This window comes from Astyanax mexicanus, chromosome 13 (genome assembly GCF_023375975.1).
Source record: "Astyanax mexicanus isolate ESR-SI-001 chromosome 13, AstMex3_surface, whole genome shotgun sequence".
Lineage (NCBI taxonomy): Eukaryota > Metazoa > Chordata > Actinopteri > Characiformes > Acestrorhamphidae > Astyanax > Astyanax mexicanus.
The window spans coordinates 7,773,993-7,796,354 of record NC_064420.1 but is presented as its reverse complement, the minus strand read 5'-3'; the positions used below and the strand labels follow the sequence as shown (position 1 = coordinate 7,796,354).

At 37.0% G+C, this 22,362-nt stretch overlaps 1 protein-coding gene across 1 annotated transcript; it reads left to right on the top strand.

Annotated features, from left to right (window-relative positions):
- Nucleotides 1-13,263: 13,263 nt before the first annotated feature.
- LOC111197190 (urokinase plasminogen activator surface receptor-like) lies at nt 13,264-15,738 on the top strand. Its single transcript, XM_049462945.1, has 4 exons — nt 13,264-13,312; nt 13,784-13,927; nt 15,112-15,222; nt 15,439-15,738. The coding sequence occupies exons 1-4, from the start codon at nt 13,264-13,266 to the stop codon at nt 15,669-15,671; spliced, it is 537 nt and encodes a 178-aa protein (XP_049318902.1). The 3' UTR covers nt 15,672-15,738.
- Nucleotides 15,739-22,362: the final 6,624 nt, after the last annotated feature.

Sequence of the window (22,362 nt, the reverse complement as noted above, 5' to 3'; positions counted from 1 at the left end):
CGTAACTTACTTTGGTTAGCCTCCCACAAAACAACCTGAGCCATGTAAAACGTTGACTGCAAGCCAGCTGGCTGTCGGGGTTTTTTTGCTACCTAAACGTGGCACAGTAGGTGGCTGTCAGATTATTTAGGATCACTAAACGTCCTAAACTAGTCGACATCGGATTTTAGAGAAGCTGATTGTGATCATGTCTTGTAATACTGTGAAAGCTACATTTCAAGCTCAACTTCAGGGCAGTCGCTCGACTCCCACGGCATCTTCAAACTCCTCTTGGGTCTCTGCTAGTCGGCTGAAGTGCCGCCTGGTCGTGTGCTGCGCTTTTTTTTTTCTAGTGAAGGGTGCTGTGTGTCCCCCGCTACGCCCGCGCCCCTCCCTTTTGCCTTTCGAGGTTTCTGAATCTGAATGATTGACAATGAAAATTGTCAAAATCAAAATGACGAATTATAAAGAAAATATTGTTTAAATATGAAATCATATTTGCCTATATTATTTTTTCCCCTCCCTCGGAAGGGCAATATCAGCCAAGGACGGCAAAAGGGCAGTTGCCCAAGCACATTTGGCCAAAGCGTCTGCATGTCACTGTTCCAATGTCTTTTTCAATGGCAAGCAAGAGAAGGTCAAATAGCCTTTCTTCACCACACAGGCTTCTTTTACTTTTGATGATTTTCAGCTTGGAAAATGATCTTTCAACTAAAGCAGTCGTCACTGGTAATGTTGCATATATTTTGATCATTTTCACAAAGGCAGGAAAGATCAGCTGGCCATTGTTTTCCTTCAGAATTGAAAATATTTCTCATAGGTTCTTTGAAGTAAAGCTGGAATGGAAGACCTTTTGTTCTGTCTTAATCTGCTCCTCATCTTCTCCATAGAACTCACAGAGAATGTGCACAGCTTCCATGGCTTCTGTGTTTGGTGTGCCTACCCAGTAAGCATGTACAATTAAGGGCTGGAATGACTCAATGATTCTTGATGTAGGGCTTCCAGTGTCCTCAGTCATAATATCCAGGAAGGTGAAGTCCGCTAATCCTGAAATATGCCTCCACTGACTCAAACTGAGCACCTACTTGAGACACTGTTGGGTTGTGTTGGAAACGCACTGGCACTTTCCGTTTCCTCTCTTGACCAGGCACCACAGTAAGTACTGGAATGTTGAAACTCTCTTCCTTTTCTGTTGCACATCCAAATATTTCCCCAAATTTCTCCTTAGACCTCATGGAGTTCAATGTGTGAAGAACACCATCAACTAACTACCTTGTGGGCCGTGGAATGGTCCAGTCCTTCTTTCTGTAGAGAATCTGATGCCATAGCAGTGACTTCGAATACTGGGGTGGTGATCTCTATGCACAGAATAAACATGAAGTTGATGGCATTTCTTTACATCTGCGCATCACCTCGGGCCAGGTTAGGTGGGTCTGGGTCACTTTCAGTGATGTCATCAAGGAGCATCAAAATAGCTTTCAGATTTCTCTGATGTGCCTTCAGGGCTTTTTTCCTGCAAGCTCATCTGGTATCTGACAGCTGCTGGAGCGCCATAACACGCTGCCCAGGATACAGGGACTCCTGAAATTTTACCAGGACAGCATGGTGCTTTGAGGAGCCTGTGCATAAGGTATACAATTTCACCACCAGGTTGAAGAATGTCACAAAATATTTACTGGACTTTGCTGCTTCCAACAGTACCAAATTGAGTCAGTGGGCTTTGCAGTGCACATAGAGCGCCTTCTCATTGTGTGCACGAATCCTAGCTTGGATACCTTTGTACATGCCACTCATGTTGGCTGCTCCATCATAGCCTTGGCCATACATGTTGTTCAGCTCTAGGCCATTCTTCTGGAGAAGCGAGAACACTGTTTTCCCCAGCTCCTGGCCTGTAGTGGAGTCTAAGTAGCAGACTTCAATAAATCGCTCCTTGATCTGCATAACATTACAGCCTCTTTTATTTCGTGGTTTATCTGCTTTCTGATGTAAGTGGCTAGTGCTGCAATGATATCATTTTGGCATCTGTTGGAAAGCAGTGATACCTGGGGCCTAGTCTTGGTGGGTTTAGCTTTAAAAACCTTTTTCCAAATGCATTTTCAGGACACTGTTATACCAGGAAAACACATTCACCAATTCAAAGAAATTGCCACTGGACTCACTCTCATCATGACCTCGGAATGCTTGTCCCTGACGTGCAAGATACACTGTGAGGTCAATCATCCTGGTCTCCCTGCATCTGTTCTCTCTCATCCTGGTCTCCCTGCATCTGTTCTCCATTATCCTGGTCTTTTTCTGTGTCTGCCTTGGACTGTCCCTCATCTCCTGCCCTGGTACATGCTGATGGTATAGAGCTTCTTCCCTGCTGTGACTGGCTATAAAATAATAATAATAATAATAATAATAATAAATAATAATAATAATAATAATAATAGATTTAACAAATATGCCACATTAGTTTAAATAATGGGCTATTAGGGCAACATGACTAAGTCTTGTAACATGGAAATGACTTATGGTACAAAATAATAGCTATCTTAATACCTGCTGATTTAGTACAAACCACTTAAAAATAAAAGATGAACAGCTTTTAAGATTTTTCAAAATCATTAATTCAAAGGAGCAGATCAATAGCATATAAAGTGCTAAACAGTTACGTGATTCTGACCTTTCATCATTTGTCTTTGCTTTCATCCAGGAGAGCAGAGAGCTGCTTCCCTGGGCTGCCTGCTGTAGCTCCTTTACTTTCTCTCTTTTCAGCCTCTCATTTCTTGGCATTGTGCTGCAATTAGTAAATCAATATAGGCCTACACTTAAGAGAGTAAAAAGACCAAAAAGTACAAGAAGGAGTTATAGGCTACTGAGTGTTGTCATTACATGACTGTAGATGGCATTTTTCACAGGTAATGGGAAACTTCCCGTTTCTTCTTTTACAAATGAATGTGTTAATTTATGTTGCCTAACAAAACATATACAACAAAAAACGTTCAGCTTAACACATACATTTGCAAACTCTACCTAAATTTTTTGTATGTGGTCAGGGGGCATTGCCCCAAATTGTGTCTTTGCCCCCAAGCACAATGCAAGCAATACAAATTTTAAAATGATCTCTGAACCAATCACAAAAACGCATTTTACTTTACCTCATACACTTAACCTCATGCAATTTAAGACAGTATCAATAGCTTTGCTGTCATCATTCATGTACAAATCAAGCCCTGAATATATTTCTGGCTTCAACATGAATATCAACATGCCACTTAATTTTACTGCCCCCCCAGCCAGAGGCGTGCAGACAAAGACATTAGGTCACCACCAACCAACTCTGTCCTTTATCAACCAAAGTGCCCTTTTGAAACTTCTTTTTTTTATATATATTATTATTATAGTTTGAAATGATCTTTTGGCTGGACTGGTAATCTGGCGTACCGGGCATTTTCCCGGTTGGCCGACAGTCCTCAGGGGCTGATGTTGTTTATATTTGTTTTAATTTTTTTTTTTTTTCATTTTTTTCTAAGAGACAGTAACACCGGCCCACAATTTAGAGGGGGCGGCCCATCCAATCAGGATATAGGACGAAAGCGGCCCCACCTTCTCTCTGCGTGTGTGGTCCACTGAACTCCCACTACATTCAGTGTCTCAGTGTGGAACGTGTATGTTAGAGGAGAGGCAGTAAGGAGAAACAGTAGGGGCAGAAAGCGGGTCCAGAGAAGTTACGCACGGAGAAATTGAAGAGTCTCACAGGTAGCTGCTACAAAATGTGTAAAAATCACAGACATGTTCGCTGCTCTAGCCTCCGCGTCCTCAGCAGTTGCAGTCAGAGAGAGCAGGCTTGTGACAGAAACCGATGGACAGACTGAGCGGAAAAGTGTAGTACTTTGAGGTGATGGAGGTAACATTAGCAACGTAAGGATAACACAGGGACTTTGAGGTGATGGAGGTAACGTTAGTAAAGTTAGGATAACACGGACTTTGAAGTGATGGAGGTAACGTTATAACACAGGAATTTTGAGGTGATGGGGTAACGTTAGTAACATTAGGATAACACGGAGACTTTGAGGTGATGGAGGTAACGTTAGTAACGTTAGGATAACACAGGGACTTTGAGGTGATAGAGGTAAGGTTAGTAATGTTAGGACAACACAGGGACTTTGAGGTGATAGGATAACACAGGGAATTTGAGGTGATGGAGGTAACGTTAGTAAGGTTAGGATAACACAGGGACATTGAGGTGATGGAGGTAACACGGTATTTTTATTATTATTTATTTATATATATTTTTTCATGACTGGGCTTTTATATAGGTCTGTGACTTACTGTCCTGTTTGGAGTACATATAATATAAAACACTAAAGCTTTAAAGTAAGGCTTTGAGTAGTATTGGGTTTACTTTGCCCCACAAAATATGAGGTAATTAGATTTTATTAGCAGAAAAACAGCTAAATAATGTAAACAACAGACCTTAAAAAGAGATACACCAGCAACTTTAACACAGTGTTACAAAACTAAACATTTTAATAAATAATTTAAGCCATTAGAACCAACATTAAAATCAGCCACAATTCCCTTCTTTCTCGCAGCTGGGGACAGGGAGGTAGAGTGACAGTATTTGAACTCCCAGCAAGTTTTTTTGGTGGTGCTGTTCTACAGTTCAAAATTGCGCAACGGTGTACCGTTATAGAATCGCAATGGTATACCGCCCAGCACTACACTAAACTTCTTATATTTAATATGTTGATGACACATTATGCTTCTCTGTAACTCCACATACATACATTACAAGTCGGTTGTGCTCCCTTAATTATGAGGGGCCGGTCTCAATCAAAAATGCCAGGGCCTATATTTTGTCCAAGGCCAGCCCTGTGGGGTATTGGGTATTAGGTATGATTGTCATTTTTGTAAGACGACTAAAGACTGAAAAGATAAAGGTCTGGGAATAAGGCGAAAGTGCTATTTTACCATTAATTATTAATATTAATATTTTTTTTTATTACATGCTGTTTTCACAGGGTCATTACGGGAACAAAATCCACAGTAATATTTGTTCTTCTTCAGAATTTTGACCGTCTTATGTATCGTGTATTAGGTGTGATAGTTAAAACTGAAGAGATAATGGCCTGAGAATGGCCAAAAAAAGAGAGCAATAACGTTTTAAATCATACCATCTAATTTTATTTACATCATATTCCATTCAGAGTTAAACTCTGTCCCTGGCATTGTGTTCTCCTCTTTATTCAGAGCGTTTGCACAGCGCTTTGCTTACATGCTGTTTTTAACTGTTAAAACGCGCCATCTACAGGCGGCCGCATGTATGTTCAGCCAGAATTTAAGGTGGAACGGAAATCTGAATAAGACACTGGCGGATAAGAAGCTAACTTCAGCGTTGTGAGTAGAAGTGTGAAATATTTTTCAGAGACGTCCCCCTGAGAAATCTAATCTCGTCCAGACAGTGTTTATGTTAGACCTTTTTAGAGAAATTCAGCAACTTAAAACCTCCTTCCTCCTTAAACTTTGGAAACTCCTTCTGAATCAATGAACTACATAGCAACAATGTAATTTTGCCATACTTATTGTTTGACTTATACTACAGAATAATTAATTTAGACCCTTCAACAATATCTAGTTATTTAGTATATTTAGTATTTATCTTAGTAATTTATAGTAACTTACATTTAGCATAATTAACGGTTTCCTATGGCTGCAGTAAACAAAGTATTTGTGGACAATTGTGATTTTAAAAAATCTGATTTATTTCCACTGACATAACTAAGTTTTGATTTGCATGGGACAAAAATGGTACATACTTACTGATTATGTATTATGCAACTCCAAAAACTGCAATTGTACATTCATTCATAAAGCATGAAATGAAGAAAACAGCATTAAAAAGCAAACAGAGAAAAAAACATTACTGGACAAAATTGTAACCTGAGATATTAGAAGACAAATGCTAGATCCAAGTATATTCAGATGAACAAACTGAGTGGTCTCTCTGGGGAATGCAAGGGTGGGACTCGGCTTCTGTCTGCTTATCCATCTGTCCCCAAAATAAATAAAAAACAAAACTTGTTAATTTCGCTGCTCCTTCAAAACCTGTCAAAGAAGCATACACCTGAAGTCCAATCTTGGATTTCATCTGAAAATTAAATTGTGTCACTATGTCTCAAGTGTGTGATTTTTAACACAAATGTGTATGGAAATTTTGCTTCTCACAGATACCAGCCATTTTGAACTGACTTTCAGACAATCTTTTCTCAGGAAATCCTTTGAAGATTTCCACCAGAAATTTTACACTTACATGTAGAGGCCTATTGTAAGATAATAAATGGCAACATATGCATTTTCATTGTTGATTTTCTTAAAACCCCTTGAAGTAAGGCTGGGAGATTAAAAAAGTTAGCTTAACGTTACACTACAGCCCTCATAACCAGGTAAAGTTAGCTTAAAGTTACACTACACCTCTCATAACCAGGTAAAATTAGCTTCAATTTACACTACAGCCCTCAAAACCAGGTAAAGTTAGCTTAAAGTTACACTACAGCCCTCATAACCAGGTAAAATTAGCTTCAGTTTACACTACAGCCCTCAAAACCAGGTAAAGTTAGCTTAAAGTTACACTACAGCCCTCATAACCAGGTAAAGTTAGCTTAAAGTTACACTACAGCCCTCATAACCAGGTAAAATTAGCTTCAATTTACACTACAGCCCTCATAACCAGGTAAAGTTAGCTTAAAGTTACACTACAGCCCTCATAACCAGGTAAAGTTAGCTTAAAGTTACACTACAGCCCTCATAACCAGGTAAAATTAGCTTCAATTTACACTACAGCCCTCATAACCAGGTAAAGTTAGCTTAAATTTACACTACAGCCCTCATAACCAGATAAAATTAGCTTAACGTTACACTACAGCCCTCATGACCAGGTAAAATTAGCTTCAAATTACACTACAGCCCTCATAACCAGGTAAAATTAGCTTCAATTTACACTACAGCCCTCATAACCAGGTAAAGTTAGCTTAAATTTACACTACAGCCCTCATAACCAGATAAAATTAGCTTAACGTTACACTACAGCCCTCATAACCAGGTAAAATTAGCTTCAATTTACACTACAGCCCTCAAAACCAGGTAAAGTTAGCTTAAAGTTACACTACAGCCCTCATAACCAGGTAAAGTTAGCTTAAAGTTACACTACAGCCCTCATAACCAGGTAAAATTAGCTTCAATTTACACTACAGCCCTCATAACCAGGTAAAGTTAGCTTAAATTTACACTACAGCCCTCATAACCAGATAAAATTAGCTTAACGTTACACTACAGCCCTCATGACCAGGTAAAATTAGCTTCAAATTACACTACAGCCCTCATAACCAGGTAAAATTAGCTTCAGTTTACACTACAGCCCTCAAAACCAGGTAAAGTTAGCTTAAAGTTACACTACAGCCCTCATAACCAGGTAAAGTTAGCTTAAAGTTACACTACAGCCCTCATAACCAGGTAAAATTAGCTTCAATTTACACTACAGCCCTCATAACCAGGTAAAGTTAGCTTAAATTTACACTACAGCCCTCATAACCAGATTAAATTAGCTTAACGTTACACAACAGCCCTCATGACCAGGTAAAATTAGCTTCAAATTACACTACAGCCCTCATAACCAGGTAAAATTAGCTTCAATTTACACTACAGCCCTCATAACCAGGTAAAGTTAGCTTAAATTTACACTACAGCCCTCATAACCAGATAAAATTAGCTTAACGTTACACTACAGCCCTCATGACCAGGTAAAATTAGCTTAAATTTACACTACAGCCCTCATAACCAGATAAAATTAGCTTAAAGTTACACTACAGCCCTCATAACCAGGTAAAGTTAGTTTAAAGTGATTTACAAAATGGTTAAAGTGAAAATTTAAGGTAAACATAAATATATTAAGTAATAAACATTAGAAACTGGGCTAACATGCTTGTTAGCAGCTACCAAAATAGGCAGAAGCTCCAAAACCTGCTAGCATGCATGCTAAGCGCTCTGCATTTTTGACTAAAAAGTAGTCACAGACTTACCTAGTGCCCTTACTACAACAGAACTAATAAAACACCAACGTGCTGTGGAATTACTTACTTTTATCCTGCTTTTGAAGCTACTTCTTTCACCGCACCATCCACCATCATGGAACACTGTCCACCATGATGGAAAAGTTGTGCTGTGCTGCATCATGGGATTTTAAGTAAATACAACAAGATTTGTGTTTGTTGTGCAGGTGTGCCTAAAAAGAGTTGTTGGGATTACATAAATAAATTTTATTAAGGAAAAAATACACAATGTCTTGTATTTTGAACAAATGTGGAATAATTAAAAACTAGATATATTCATGTAAATGTATAAACATATTTTTTGTTGTTAATAATCACAGATTTAATTATGTTACATTTACTAACGCTCAGATTGATTTTTTTCAGTGTATTTAGCACTCTCGCAGCTGCATTCTAAACTCGCTGGAGTTTATTAAGTAATTTATGGGAATTTCCAGCCAACAACGCGTTGCAGTAGTCCAGCCTATATTTCATAAATGGAAGAATGCAGTTTTAACTATGCTACATACACTGTAGAAAACAACCCATAGAATCTACTCAATAAATGTGGGTAAATTTCACCCCATATATTGAGTAAGAATTACCTAAATGTATCAGTTTTGACACACTAAAAGAAATAAGGTAAAACCTACCTATTTCTCAATACTGTTTACTTTTTTCTACCTCATATTTATTAGTTACATATTATATATCATTTTTTAATCTGTCTAGCTAATCGCTACTTATATAGATAAGGTTAAATTTACCTAAATAAATTTGTAAGATAATTAAGAGGACAACTTTTTTTTATTTAGTTGTGCATCTAAAAGTTAGAACACCTGGGGTATTTGAGATTGCTAAGACAAATATATTAATTTAAGAACATCAAACGCACATATGAATCACTTTTGCCATTTTGAACTCATGTGCCTATTTGCAATGTAGCCATCCATTTCATTAAAACCATGAACAGCATCAACACATTTCTTGAACAACTGAATCACAAAAGGTTAGAATACTTATGTATAGGATATTTGAGATATGTGAAATACTTATAAAAACACATAAAATGTAAATAACATGAGGCATAAAACGTGTTTAATGTTTTTAAAACATGCAAGTTATAGAAGAGGAAAAGTGCATAAAAGTTTATTTTTTGTGACTCAATGTGGGTAAAACAGTTCATTTCAATAGCTTACTTCTGAGGCTGTGGACCTGCATGGGTAGTTTTGCTCAATCAAGCTCAAAAACAATTTTCTGGAAAACTTCGTAAGTGTACTTGAGCTACTTTGGATACTGAACGTTGAGGGCACAGATCGAGCCAACAGCATACATGCCTTGGTCTTGTTTCCACACCCTTTCAGCACTTGGATGCCCTCTATGACAATAGATACATCTACTGGGTCATCTTCAGCGATAGCATTATGGATCACGGGCACCTTCATGGTTTGATCTGTGTGGTCTTCATGTCCGTCCTTCATGGTACATATGCAATTTGCAAAATGCAAAAAAAAAAAAAAGAAATATATGCAATTTATTATCATATTACAATATAGCATTTACAATCTAATTACAAACCTAGAACATCAGTACAAACAAAAATGTGTCACTCAAACTCATAACAGATCTGCTTTTAGACCACCTATGTACAAGGGTGAACCATTCAGATTTCAATAATCATACCTTATCTGTATAATTTAACGCACCTAATGTAATGCAACCCAAGTGTGTTTTAAACAATATTATTAAGGACAAACCAATATTTAAAAGGCATGCAATGTGTACAGTAATACACTGAAGGTTGGGTAAACCAACTGCCTGAAACAGTTCTGTGATGAGCATCAAGAATAAAAATTATATTAGAGCAACCCTGTGTATATCTTAAAGGAGAACTCCGGTGTAAATTGACTTTGGCTGTAGTAAAACATGATAAAAAATATTTTCCTTTGATTAATAGCCCACCTCAGTTCTCTCGCAGCTTTCTGAGATCCAGCAATTTTGTACTATTTGTTCAAGCAAAAAAACAGAATGGAATTGCTTTTTACATTGTTATCCAGGCTCAAGGTAGCCCCACTCCTCATTGGAAGAATCCAGAGGGCTCTCTGGATTCTACCAATGAGGAGTAGAGCTACTTTGAGTCTGGATAATGATGTAAAAAGCGATTTATCTGCATGGGCAAGAGTATGCCCCGTTTCACCCATTGTAAAGTCTGCCTGGACAAACAGTACAAAATTGCTGGATCTCGGAAAGCTGTGGGAGAACGGAGGTGGGCTATTCATCAAAGGTAAGTACTTTCAATTTTACACCAGAGTTTTCCTTTAGGTTGATCACTAACATACCTGACAGTCTTGGAAGAGGTCTTCTTGGTGTTCCCCAGGGTACTCAATGAGGCAACAGACAACTGAATCCCTTTTTTCCTCAATACTTTGAGACTGAAAAGAAATGAATTTGCACCTTTTTGCACTTTTGTTAAAAAAAAGTAAATCAAGGACAATTCAGAAAGACAAACAAAACCATACACAGCTAGCTAGGTAACCTAGATTAGCGAAAGTTAGCAAAATAACTAATTCATCCAGTCCCCAACCTCTTCACACACTGAATTAGCTTGCTAACCGGAGGTTTTAGCTAACTAGGTAACCTAGATTAGCGAGAGTTTGTAAAGTAACTAATTCATCCAGTCCCCAACCTCTTCACACACTGGATTAGCTCTCTAACCAGAGGTTTTAGCTAACTAGGTAACCTAGATTAGCGAGAGTTTGTAAAGTAACTAATTCATCCAGTCCCCAACCTCTTCACACACTGGATTAGCTCTCTAACCGGAGGTTTTAGCTAACTAGGTAACCTAGATTAGCGAGAGTTAGCAAAGTAACTTAGTTAGCTAAATTAGTTAGCTAATTAGCATTAGCAATATGCAAGCCATATCAAATACAACATGTAGTAAGCTAACTACTATCTACCTAGCTTATTTAAAGTTACCAACATTTTTACCATGAACCTGCACACTGATACCGGCTTTGTAAACTGCTGGCTAGCACTACATTTTATTATTATGGCTGAGTAGCACCAACTAAGCTAGCTAGCTAGGAAACCTAGCTGGGGTTAGCTAACTTTGCTTGCACAGAGGGGTTTGCACTGACTACATGTGTTAATAAGTAGCCTGGTATGAGAGCCTGCCTGTGCCAGAAGGTCCTTATTATACATAAGCACACAGACTACAAATCTTGATCCAAAACTTTAATTACTTGCATCAACTTTTGCGCTCATACACAGAAACAGGTTAACTAGGAATCTAACCTTCAAAACAGCAGCTCAGCAACAGACGAGCAGCAGCAATCAAAACCCTCGACAACAAGTGCGTGGGGGACCAATAGTTTTTTAATTTATTTCTCTTGCTGACTAATACATTTGGGTATCTTTTAAACAATGTGAATGGATTATATATACCACCCAAAGTTTTATCAGGTATAATTAAGTGACCGTCTATTTCAACAGTATTAACATTTATGTTTTTATCAGTACTATGACCTAATGACCTCAGTTATATCAGAATTAAGTAAGAGAAAGTTGTGTGTCATCCAATTTTTTATATCTTTAATACAGTATGTTATTTGATTTAGATAGAGGTCCTCGTTGGGTTTAGCAGATATGTAAAGTTTTGTGTCATCAGCATAGCAGTGAAAGTTAATACCATGTCTACAGGTGATTTTACCCAGCGGTGACATGTAAAGAATAAAGAGTAGTGGACCCAGTATTGATCCTTGTGGGACACCATATTTGACTCTAGACTGATAAGAGCATTTGTTATTTAAATAAACTTGTCTTGTACCTACAATAATATTATAATAAAAAAAAAACATTAATGAGCTGCTCAATTAATTTATCTGATTTAATTTTGAACATGGTATCTGTTATGGGTTAAATAAATAAGATACATAAAATGCAAATAAAGATGTCTGAAATCAGTTAAATCTGTTTTATATTTCACATTCAAACATTAATAATGTTACATAACAGGTTAATAAATGTTTTAATTTGAGTAAGTGTAGAATTAATAATGACAGTACGTACATTTTAGTCGAGTAAATTGACTGTAGATTAAGTCAACTGTATTCTTAAGCTAACTAGTCCACTTAAACATTTCAGATGACTAAATTAAGTCTAAAACTAAATTACAACTTAGTCAAAAGACTATAAAACTAAATCAAAATTTGCGTTCAAAATAAACATTGTTGGAAAGAAAATATATTAAACATAGAAGACATCTGATACAAACTAAATTTAATATGAAACTGGAAAAAGGGGATAAATAACATTTACTTCACATCAAAGATAATGAAATGTGAAATGTTGTTAAGGTGCAATAGTGTGTGCAGCTACATTCCGTTTCATATTTGATCTTGCCCCTTAACTACTCCCCCTCTACACACACCAGCAGTCTGTTTGCATTTTCACATGGATAACTTTGTGCCGAAGGGGATAGTCATTAGGGAGTGCTAGCTTTGTTTCAGAAGCCCATGATCTTGTCACCAGTTCACAGCGTCCTGTGATCCAAATATAATAAAACTGACAGACTCACATTATGCAAAAAAAGTTAAAAGCTGTAAAAAAATAAGATACAAGGTTTATGTGTGACCTCACCTTTCCGTTAATCTACACACCTTTTATAAATCCTCACCTGGTTGTAAATGTTGGGCTGTGTATGTAAATGTAAATCTGGAAACCTGATGTGCTGTAAAATGTTGTGAACAGAATGTAGAAACTGAACCTTTAAGTTTCATTTTATCTCAGAACCACAGAATGTGGTGAAATGAAAGTGAATTTAAACTTCACAAGTCTGTGAACTCCTTTTTTCTATCTGTTCCTCCCCCCACTTCAGTACTTCCCCCAGGTCTGTCCTCCATCACCACCCTCACTTTATAACAGTATATTCTGAAGGGAGAGTAGATAAATCTGCTCTATACAAGCTAAGGGGTCAAATCACTGTAAAACGAGGAGAGTAAACTGTTACCAAATACGTTTGGTAGTTGAAAGGAAGTTGATGAGGGCAGACATTTTTAAAACGTATTTATAAAAGATCACATGAACACAGTTATTATGGGAGGCTAGGTGAAGTCTCTGAGAAGCCCCACACCCTTATATCAGATTTATAACAGTGCCAAACTTGCTTTTACCACATTCTTCCTCCAACTTCTCCAAACTCTCAAACTCACCAACAATGCGGCTGCAGGTCACACTGATGCTCATCTGCCTGCTCTTTCCTGAAGGTATGGAAGACTAAACTGTATATTCAGCTGAACACTCTGGAAGGTTTTTGAGTGAATGTATTGCAGTGCATTAAATACTAATTCAGATTTGCTTCTCTAAATAAGTGTACTTCTAAATGTGCTTTTTTTAAATAGATTTTCAGAACACTATATTTTATCCAGATTATGTAGATGTCTTATACATTTAATGCAATTAGTACACCATGCTTGTATCCTAAATTATCAAATGTTTGTTATCATTTGGGGATGAAGAAATGATGTAGGGTTCTTATTTTCCTTCAGTGCAGGGACTGAAGTGTTATCAGTGTACACCAGCGCCGTCCGAACCCTGCACCCAAACAGTGGTTGACTGTCCAGATCAGTGTGCCAGCTCAACCACCAGCTCTTACATTGGTAAGACTGACTCCAGTACAAAATGAATTTAGTGTTTTTTGTCTTTATATTGCACTAAATAATGTGCTGTGTTTACAGCTGGACTTAAAGGGGATTTGCAGATGAAGAAATGTGCAACTTCACCAGAGTGTTTCAGTGGAAACATGAACCTGGGTGCTGTGAAAATAAGCGTCAACACAAAGTGCTGCAGTACTGATCTCTGCAACAGCCAATCAGTGCCAGGTACTGCCAGAGTTTATACTTAAGTTAGTAATTACACTACCCTACATTTACAATATCAATATAGTATCTATGTATCTGCCTGGAGAAACATGAGAACAGAGCTCTTTGCAATATGAGGAACTAAAACTCTGTTTAAACCTATTAATACTGTAGCTTAAAGGATAACATTAATGCACACTGAACTGAATGTATTTGTTAACTAGAGAACCAAAGGAATTGTGATAAACAAATAAACAGCTGCTTAAATACTTTAATGCCTCTAATTGCTTCAATAATAATATATTGTAAATTGATATTAAACTTGTGTCTAACTTGCGCAATAGAACTTTTGAGAAATATCTCTTTTGAATACTTACATTTTGAGTATTGTTAATGGAACTATTTAAAAAAATTGTAATATTTTGTAAAGGAAGTTGTGTTAAAGTTGTTGACGTATCTCTTTTTAAGGTCTATTGTTTACATTCTTCATATATTGTGCAATTTTGTGGCACAAAGTAAACCCAATACTAATCAAAGCCTTCATTTAAAGCCCTAATGTTTGATGTTATATTATTAAAATATATTATAATATAGTTGATATTACACATTATCATATGTACTCCTTAACTTACAGTACAGTAAGTTACAAACTTATATTTAAGCCCAGCCGTACAAAAAAATATGAATGAATAATAATAATAATAACAAAAAAACAACAACAGCATTTTGCAAAATACAGTGATATGTATTTTAGTCATACCGCCCAGAACTAATTAAGGTGTGTTTCTTGTTTTCAGTTTGTACTGAATCACAAAATTAACTTGAACTTGAACAAAATTAGATTGATTTATATAGTAGAAACTATACTTGGGTGTAAGAGACAATATTACTTTTTTTATATATATATAAAAAAGCAACAATGTGGGAAAATAGTTTATGCTTTTTTTTACTTTCTTTGAATGTATGTTCTTTGTTTTTGTGTAAAGTTTTTTGATTGATATTAAAGCAAAATATTAGATTTTAACTATACCAGGAAGAGATTTTGAGGAAAAACTAATATATGTGTAACAAATTAGAGGTTTTTTTTTTTTTAGGTTGGTCCAAAGTATCTTTTTTTAATAAATATAGTCAATAGTAGTAACTTCAGTTTCAGGACGTGGATTTGTCTGTTTTGAGTTGTAACATCTTTATTGTTCTGTTTAAAGCTTGGTCCAGAGGCTCACCTAACGGGAGGAAGTGCTACGTGTGTGTTAATAACGAGTGTACAGGAAGTGTGGACTGCGAGGGAGATGAGGATCACTGCATCACCATCAAAAGTGAGAAAGAAATTGAGAAATGAGAAACTGTTCTTTTACTAAATTTCAGTACACTATTCACTAGCTCACATAGACACTGTCCAGTCATATCATAAAACATCTCAAGCTAAATATTTGTTTCATTTATATATCTATTCAAATGCGATAATACAAATAAGTATTATGGAATTACTATATAATTATTTGGGACTCTCTCTCTCTTTCTCTCTCTTACAGGTAGTGCTGGAAATGTTAAGGTAACACAGAAAGGCTGTGCCAGCAGAAGTGTGTGTGCTGCAGGTCAGGCGAGCATGTCCACAGCTGGTGTCTCTGGAAGTTTGAACTGCTGTCAGGGGAATCTGTGTAACGGAGCTGAAAGAGTTAATCTGAGCCTCTTCCTCCTCATACTGGGACCCCTGCTCTCCTTCATCCCCTTCTCCTCTGTCCCTTTTTCTGTCTTTTTCTGGTGAGCGGATTTGTGTATTAAAGGTGATGAAATGGATTTTGTAATTAAAATCATTTTAATAAAAAGTGAGGAGATGATCAGTGTGCAGTCTTTTTGCATTCTTCATTAGGAATGTTCCTCAGTTTTTTTTCCTATTGGAGAGACTGGACTTTGGAAATGCTTGTGGTTTGGCAGTGTTATTTTATTACCGTATTTTTCACACTATAAGGCGCACTTAAAATCCATTAATTTTCCCCAAAATCATCACTGCGCCTTATGTATAAATTTTCCAGTCAGGATGTAAGGAGCAGTAAAAACAACTCTGTGCAGCGTTATAAAGGAGATTCAGTTAAGTTTTTCTCCATTAGCCGCAAAGCGCTAGCTCTTTCGCTGTTCAGAGGTGAGTATTATTGGCCTGTAGCCTGCTGCTAACCCGGGCTAGCATTAGCTGCTAAGCAAAGTGCTTACCTCTTTTGCCATTCAGAGGTAAGTAGACTGGAGTGTAGTGTGCATGTTTACCATGTTAAAACAAGCTACGTGTGACAAACCGCTAGCTAATATCGTCCTGGCTTACCGGAACACTTAGTGTAGCACTGCCAGGAGGCATTTATTAGCGCTAGTGCTTAGCCACTAATGCTAATGCTGTGGCACCCATCCTTTTTCAGAAAAAAACCTCTATAGATTAACATCCAGCGCTTGTTAGACTTTAAAATAATTTTTTTAAATCAAGATTACAGTATTGTTTACTTAGCTTAGCTTTACATAACTTAGAACACATGGCGACACCCTTGTTACTCACTAGTGTTGCTTAATGTGCCTTATAATCTGGTGCACCTTATGTATGAAAATAGATCAGAAAATACACAATCAATGATAGTGTGCCTTATAATTGTTGAGTGACAACTATCTTTGTTCCGCGTGTTCGTTTTGATAGGAAAAAACGGAAAACGTAGAGAACTGCAAACAAAACAGAGTTTATTTTAAAACAGGATCCTGGGGAGAAAACCATACAAAAATTAAGACATCCTACAGCTATCTCTGGGTGTTTTCTCCTACCTCCCAAATCTGACTCCCCACTATTACACCGAAAATGACGTACATCTCGTTGCTACGGTGTTACTAAGGATTGTAGGTGGTGTTTTACTGTAAGCTTCACCATTTATGGGATTTCTTAAGTTTTGCAACTGTCTCTTTTGTTTTTACCAAATACGGGTTCTCGTTAAGTAGTGTCTTAATGTAACTGGGTTCACTCAAACTTTTGTCAGCTAATTGCCTGCTGAAGCAGAAAAAGTAAAAAAGTATACCTGTTCCTCGGCCAGAAAACATCTCGTTAGGCTCACCAACCACAGGCAAGCAGACAGTGTGTTCCGGTGATTAATTGTTTTGCTTTGGTGCATTATATGCTGACTATAATATCAGGAAATGTGACAAGTATAACAATCAATAAATGCATAAAGGATATATGATTACATTCAATAAATGCATAAAGTATATATGATTATATTCAATGGATATATGATTCACATATAAATGGTACACTTTTGATTATAATGTTTGCTTGTAATAATCAGAGGTGCGGAATCAAGGCATAAAATGAACGTGAGTAAAAAGTATAAGGAAAAAGGTTTAAATCTGCAACATAATCCAGTGCGAAAAATATGTTACTTTAGGTCAGGGGTACTTCAATATACACTGCGTTCCAAATTATTATGCAAATGTTTGCGGGACTTCAGAGGCACCAGCAGCTTCAAATACAGTCATATGAAAAAGTTTGGGCACCCCTATTAATCTTAATAATTTTTTGTTCTAAATATTTGGGTGTTTGCAACAGCCATTTCAGTTTGATATATCGAATAACTGATGGACACAGTAATATTTCAGGATTGAAATGAGGTTTATTGTACTAACAGAAAATGTGCAATATGCATTAAACCAAAATTTGACCGGTGCAAAAGTATGGGCACCCTTATCAATTTATTGATTTGAAAACTCCTAACTACTTTTTACTGACTTACTGAAGCACAAAATTGGTTTGGTAACCTCATTGAGCTTTGAACTCCATAACCAGGTATATCCAATCATGAGAAAAGGTATTTAAGGTGGCCAATTGCAAGTTGTTCTCCTATTTGAATCTCCTCTGAAGAGTGGCATCATGGGATCACCAAAACAACTCTCAAATGATCTAAAAACTAAGAGTGATGCGAAAGAAGCCATTTCTGCAAGCACGCCACAAACAGAGTCTGTTTGTGGCGTGCTTGCAGAAATGGCTTCTTTCGCATCACTCTCCCATACAGCTTCTCCTTCTGCAAAGTGCGCTGTATTGTTGACCGATGCACAGTGACACCATCTGCAGCAAGATGATGCTGCAGCTCTTTGGAGGTGGTCTGTGGATTGTCCTTGACTGTTCTCACCATTCTTCTTCTCTGCCTTTCTGATATTTTTCTTGGCCTGCCACTTCTGAGCTTAACAAGAACTGTCCCTGTGCTCTTCCATTTCCTTACTATGTTCCTCACAGTGGAAACTGACAGGTTAAATCTCTGAGACAACTTTTTGTATCCTTCCCCTGAACAACTATGTTGAACAATCTTTGTTTTTAGATCATTTGAGAGTTGTTTTGATGAGCTCATGATGCCACTCTTCAGAGGAGATTCAAATAGGAGAACAACTTGCAATTGGCCTCCTTAAATACCTTTTCTCATGACTGGATAAACCTGGCTATGAAGTTCAAAGCTCAATGAGGTTACCAAACCAATTCTGTGCTTCAGTAAGTCAGTAAAAAGTAGTTAGAAGCATTCAAATCAATAAAATGATAAGGGTGCCCATACTTTTGCACCGGTCAAATTTTGGTTTAATGCAACGCACTGTGCACTTTCTGTATTTATTTATTATTGGGTAAACGTGTTACTATATTGTTTATATTTTCATACATCCACTGTAAATTTTGTGTATCTGTACATAGAACTGTTATTATTTTATTTTATTTTTGTTCAGGCACCGTAAGGATTGCTGCTAAATTTCGTTGTACACTGTGCAATGACAATAAAAGTAGCTTATCTTATCTTATCTTATATTGCACATTTTCTGCACATTTTCACCTCATTTCAATCCTGAAATGTTACTGTGTCCATCAGTTATTAGATATATCAAACTAAAATGGCTGTTGCAAACACCCAAATATTTAGAACTAAAAATGATTAAGATTAATAGGAGTGCCCAAACTTTTTCATATGACTGTACCTGTTTGCTGGTTTGTAATGTTTTTTTTTTTTTTTGCAGCTGCTCTCTTAATCCAATAAACATGCCTGGCAGAATCCTTTCTTGTTTTGCCTTTATCTGTTGTTTTTGTGAAATATCTAATGTTTTCATACCTTGTCCAAGGCATTGCACTATTTGACACTTTTCGGAAGCAGAGAGATCCTTTTTCTTTCCCATGTTGCTTGAAACCTGTGGCCTGCTTAATAATGTGGTGGAACATCCTTCTTAAGTAGTTTTCCTTTAATTGGGCTCACCTGGCAAACTAATTATCATAGGTGTCTGAGATTGATTGCAGTGATCCAAAGAGCATTGAGACATAATACCATCAATATCAAGTTTAATTGAGAAACAAAAAAAATATCTTTACGACACTTAAATCCAATTTGCATAATAATTTGGAACGCAGTGTAATTTTTACAGGTCCACTTATCCACTGGGCCATTAATGAGCAATATAAAACACATGCATTCCACATAACTTACAGTAAATTATTTAAAGTAATGTATAACATCATATTGAGACACTTTACTTGTGTTGCAGCTATTTAGACATTAATGTGTGCTGAGTTATTTTCTATAAAATCTAAATCTCAGTAAATCTGTACTGCTATTGTAAGGGCTCACCCTGAAAGGGAATAAGACCCAGGTCTTACGAGTTCACAACACAACACTAACACTACTAACTGTGTTAGCTAGTAAAGGTAGTTAATAGGTAGTAGGAGTAGACAAGACTGAGAGTGGTTTCATCAAACTGAAATGAAACTGGAGTAACGTGGGATTTGAATCTCAGCTGCCCATCCAGCAAAGCAGGTGTGATTTAAAATTACCAGGCCAGTTCTAAATGGGTGGGTCCTGAAAATGATGCCAGAGTGAAGTTGGCTTGGAGTGAAGTAAGCTTCATGCAACAAAAAAATAACGGACTTTTTTGAAACAGAAAGTGCGAAGTTAAGTCACAGTTAAGTAATCTGAGATCTCGAAACAGGAAAGAACAGCGGCCACTTGGCTGCTCACACAGCTGCTATTCTTCAACCGACAAAACATAAACAATGAACAATAATACTTTATAATCATAGGCACACAACAAAAAGAAAATATATATATACATTAGGGTGACCAAACGTCCGTATTTCCCAGGACATTCCCGTATTTTACGTCCTGTCCTGGGCGTCCCGGGTTTTTTTTTTCAAAAAGTGAGGAAATGTCCTGGTTTTTAAATTTGGACCATTGGACCATTAAATTTACAGGCACTAGGGCACTGCGCACGGTGCTGCGTGTGACATAAACCCTGAGTTGCGTCAGTGAGAGCAGCCCTCTTCTTAATCAGAATGTAGACAGTGTGACTGTCAGTCAGTGCTGCCAACTTAGCGACTTTGTCGCTATATTTAGCCAATTTTCAGCCCCTTTAGCGACTTTTTTTGTAAAAAAAAAAAAAAAAAAAAACGACTACCGACAAATCTAACGAGTTTTTGTGGTGTTATTGGAGACTTTTGGCGACTCTGAGATGAACACGCGCTCTCTTCAGTCGCACTGCAGCGGCTGCTGCCATGAGCCCCGCCCACAACACTCACAGTGCAGTCTCTCAGTCAGAGCTTGCGCACCGTTCCACCAACACCGTGCCCACAGCCACCGCTGACTGACCCTGCCCCATATTTACAGATCAGGATGCAAATATAACTGTCTTCAGTGTGACACGAAAAAAAATATTGAATTTACCTCACACAGTCTGTCAGTCTCTCACCTCATTCACCACGTAGCCTGTCACCCACCTCCTCCACAGTGTCTGCCTCTTTATAAAAAGCTAAATATCTATTGAAACATTGAACAGTTTGTCTATGATAGCTTTAAAAATAAAGAAAACGTAAAAAAATTATAAAATAAAACAAAGAAAAACCATAAAAAACTTAAATGAACACTTCTGGCTAACTGCTGCTCTTATAATAACATTTAAGAACACGGCAAAAAAACTCATTTATGTAATTCACGTAAAAATGAAGTTAAGCTATTTAAAAAGCAACAGATGTTGTTCATTTGTAACATTTCTAACATATTTAGGATGTTTTTTACACACTTTTTTCACTCCCACAACCTTAATCCTTTACAGCTTCAAAAACATGTATTATGCAAATTAGGTGTTGACGTCATTTAGCGATTCCTCCCTCCCCCCCCCCCACCCCCTCCCTTTGTGTGTGCAAAGCACACACACAGGAAAAGGAACAATGAACAGTGTTGTCTAATGAAAAAAATCTAAGATTTGCAGAAACGTGTAACAAGTATAACAGTTTACGGGTGTAACAAGTCAGATTATGACCTGCTTCAAAAGTTATGCAAAGCCTAAAACCAGCTTTTTGTTCCTAAGAAATCCTAGCCCATTTTTCATGGACAGTGTTCTGGGTATTCTTGAGTTGATTAATATATTCAGGTGACTCTGATGACTACTCCAGAAGCTTCCAGACCTTTACTTGAAACCAGGATTCAGTGGACTTTTATTCTTATTATTTTTTGAATCCTTAAATAATATTTAAACCCTCTGGCCCTCTGTATTGAGAGGAATATTACTAAATAGTGCTGTTGTAGCACAGACCAGACTGAGGGAGATGCTGTGCTGTACTGAAGTGGAAACTAAAAAAAAATGCTGCTACTAAAGAGTTCTGAGCTTTTTAATTGGTTTGCTACTCTAAAATTTTAAAAACATAGTCTGCGTGCACGTAACAGTATTAGACGTTATCCTGATGTAAAAGTTTGTCATCTGACGTCATGACCAACATTCATCCTGACATTAACATCTGTTGACGTTGGTGGCCAGCTGGGTAGCAGCCAGAAGAAGCAAATCAGCCCCTTGAGTTGCCATGTCATCTTTAACTTTATGCCTTAGCTAGTGACTGCTGCAGAAACTATGTAAATGACAATTTCATTACTTAAGCACTTGTAAGATTATTGATCTATTGTTCAGATTAATGAAGTATCTGGCTTGATACATAATAAAGAAGAAAAGAGATCCAGTGCAAAAATTGTAGTTTCGTCAGATTTATTCAAAGAATCTTCTGAGCAAAACTTCTGAACAAAGTTTTGGGTACATCAAAAATTGAGTAAAAGATGATTGAAAAATGAATTGAGAGAGACTTGTTTACTGACATTGCATTTGGCTTGTAAGCGCTGCATCGTTGCTAGGTTACCTGTATGCGGCGGAGTTATACATGGAGAGCTTCGGTTACAGTGCATTACCGGCTGATAATGTCTTAAATAATGCCTCTCAGCCAATTACATTACAGTCTGGGAACTAAGCGTGGTATAATTGTTCATAAGACCTGGTTAAATTATCTTTATGGGACTGTAAAACCTGTTATTTGTATTATTTTTTAACAGGCTTTACATAATTTATTTTTAAATGTTATTATACGTTATTATTATGATTACATCTGTATTGTTATGATGATTTTTCATAAACCACATTTTTTAAATTAA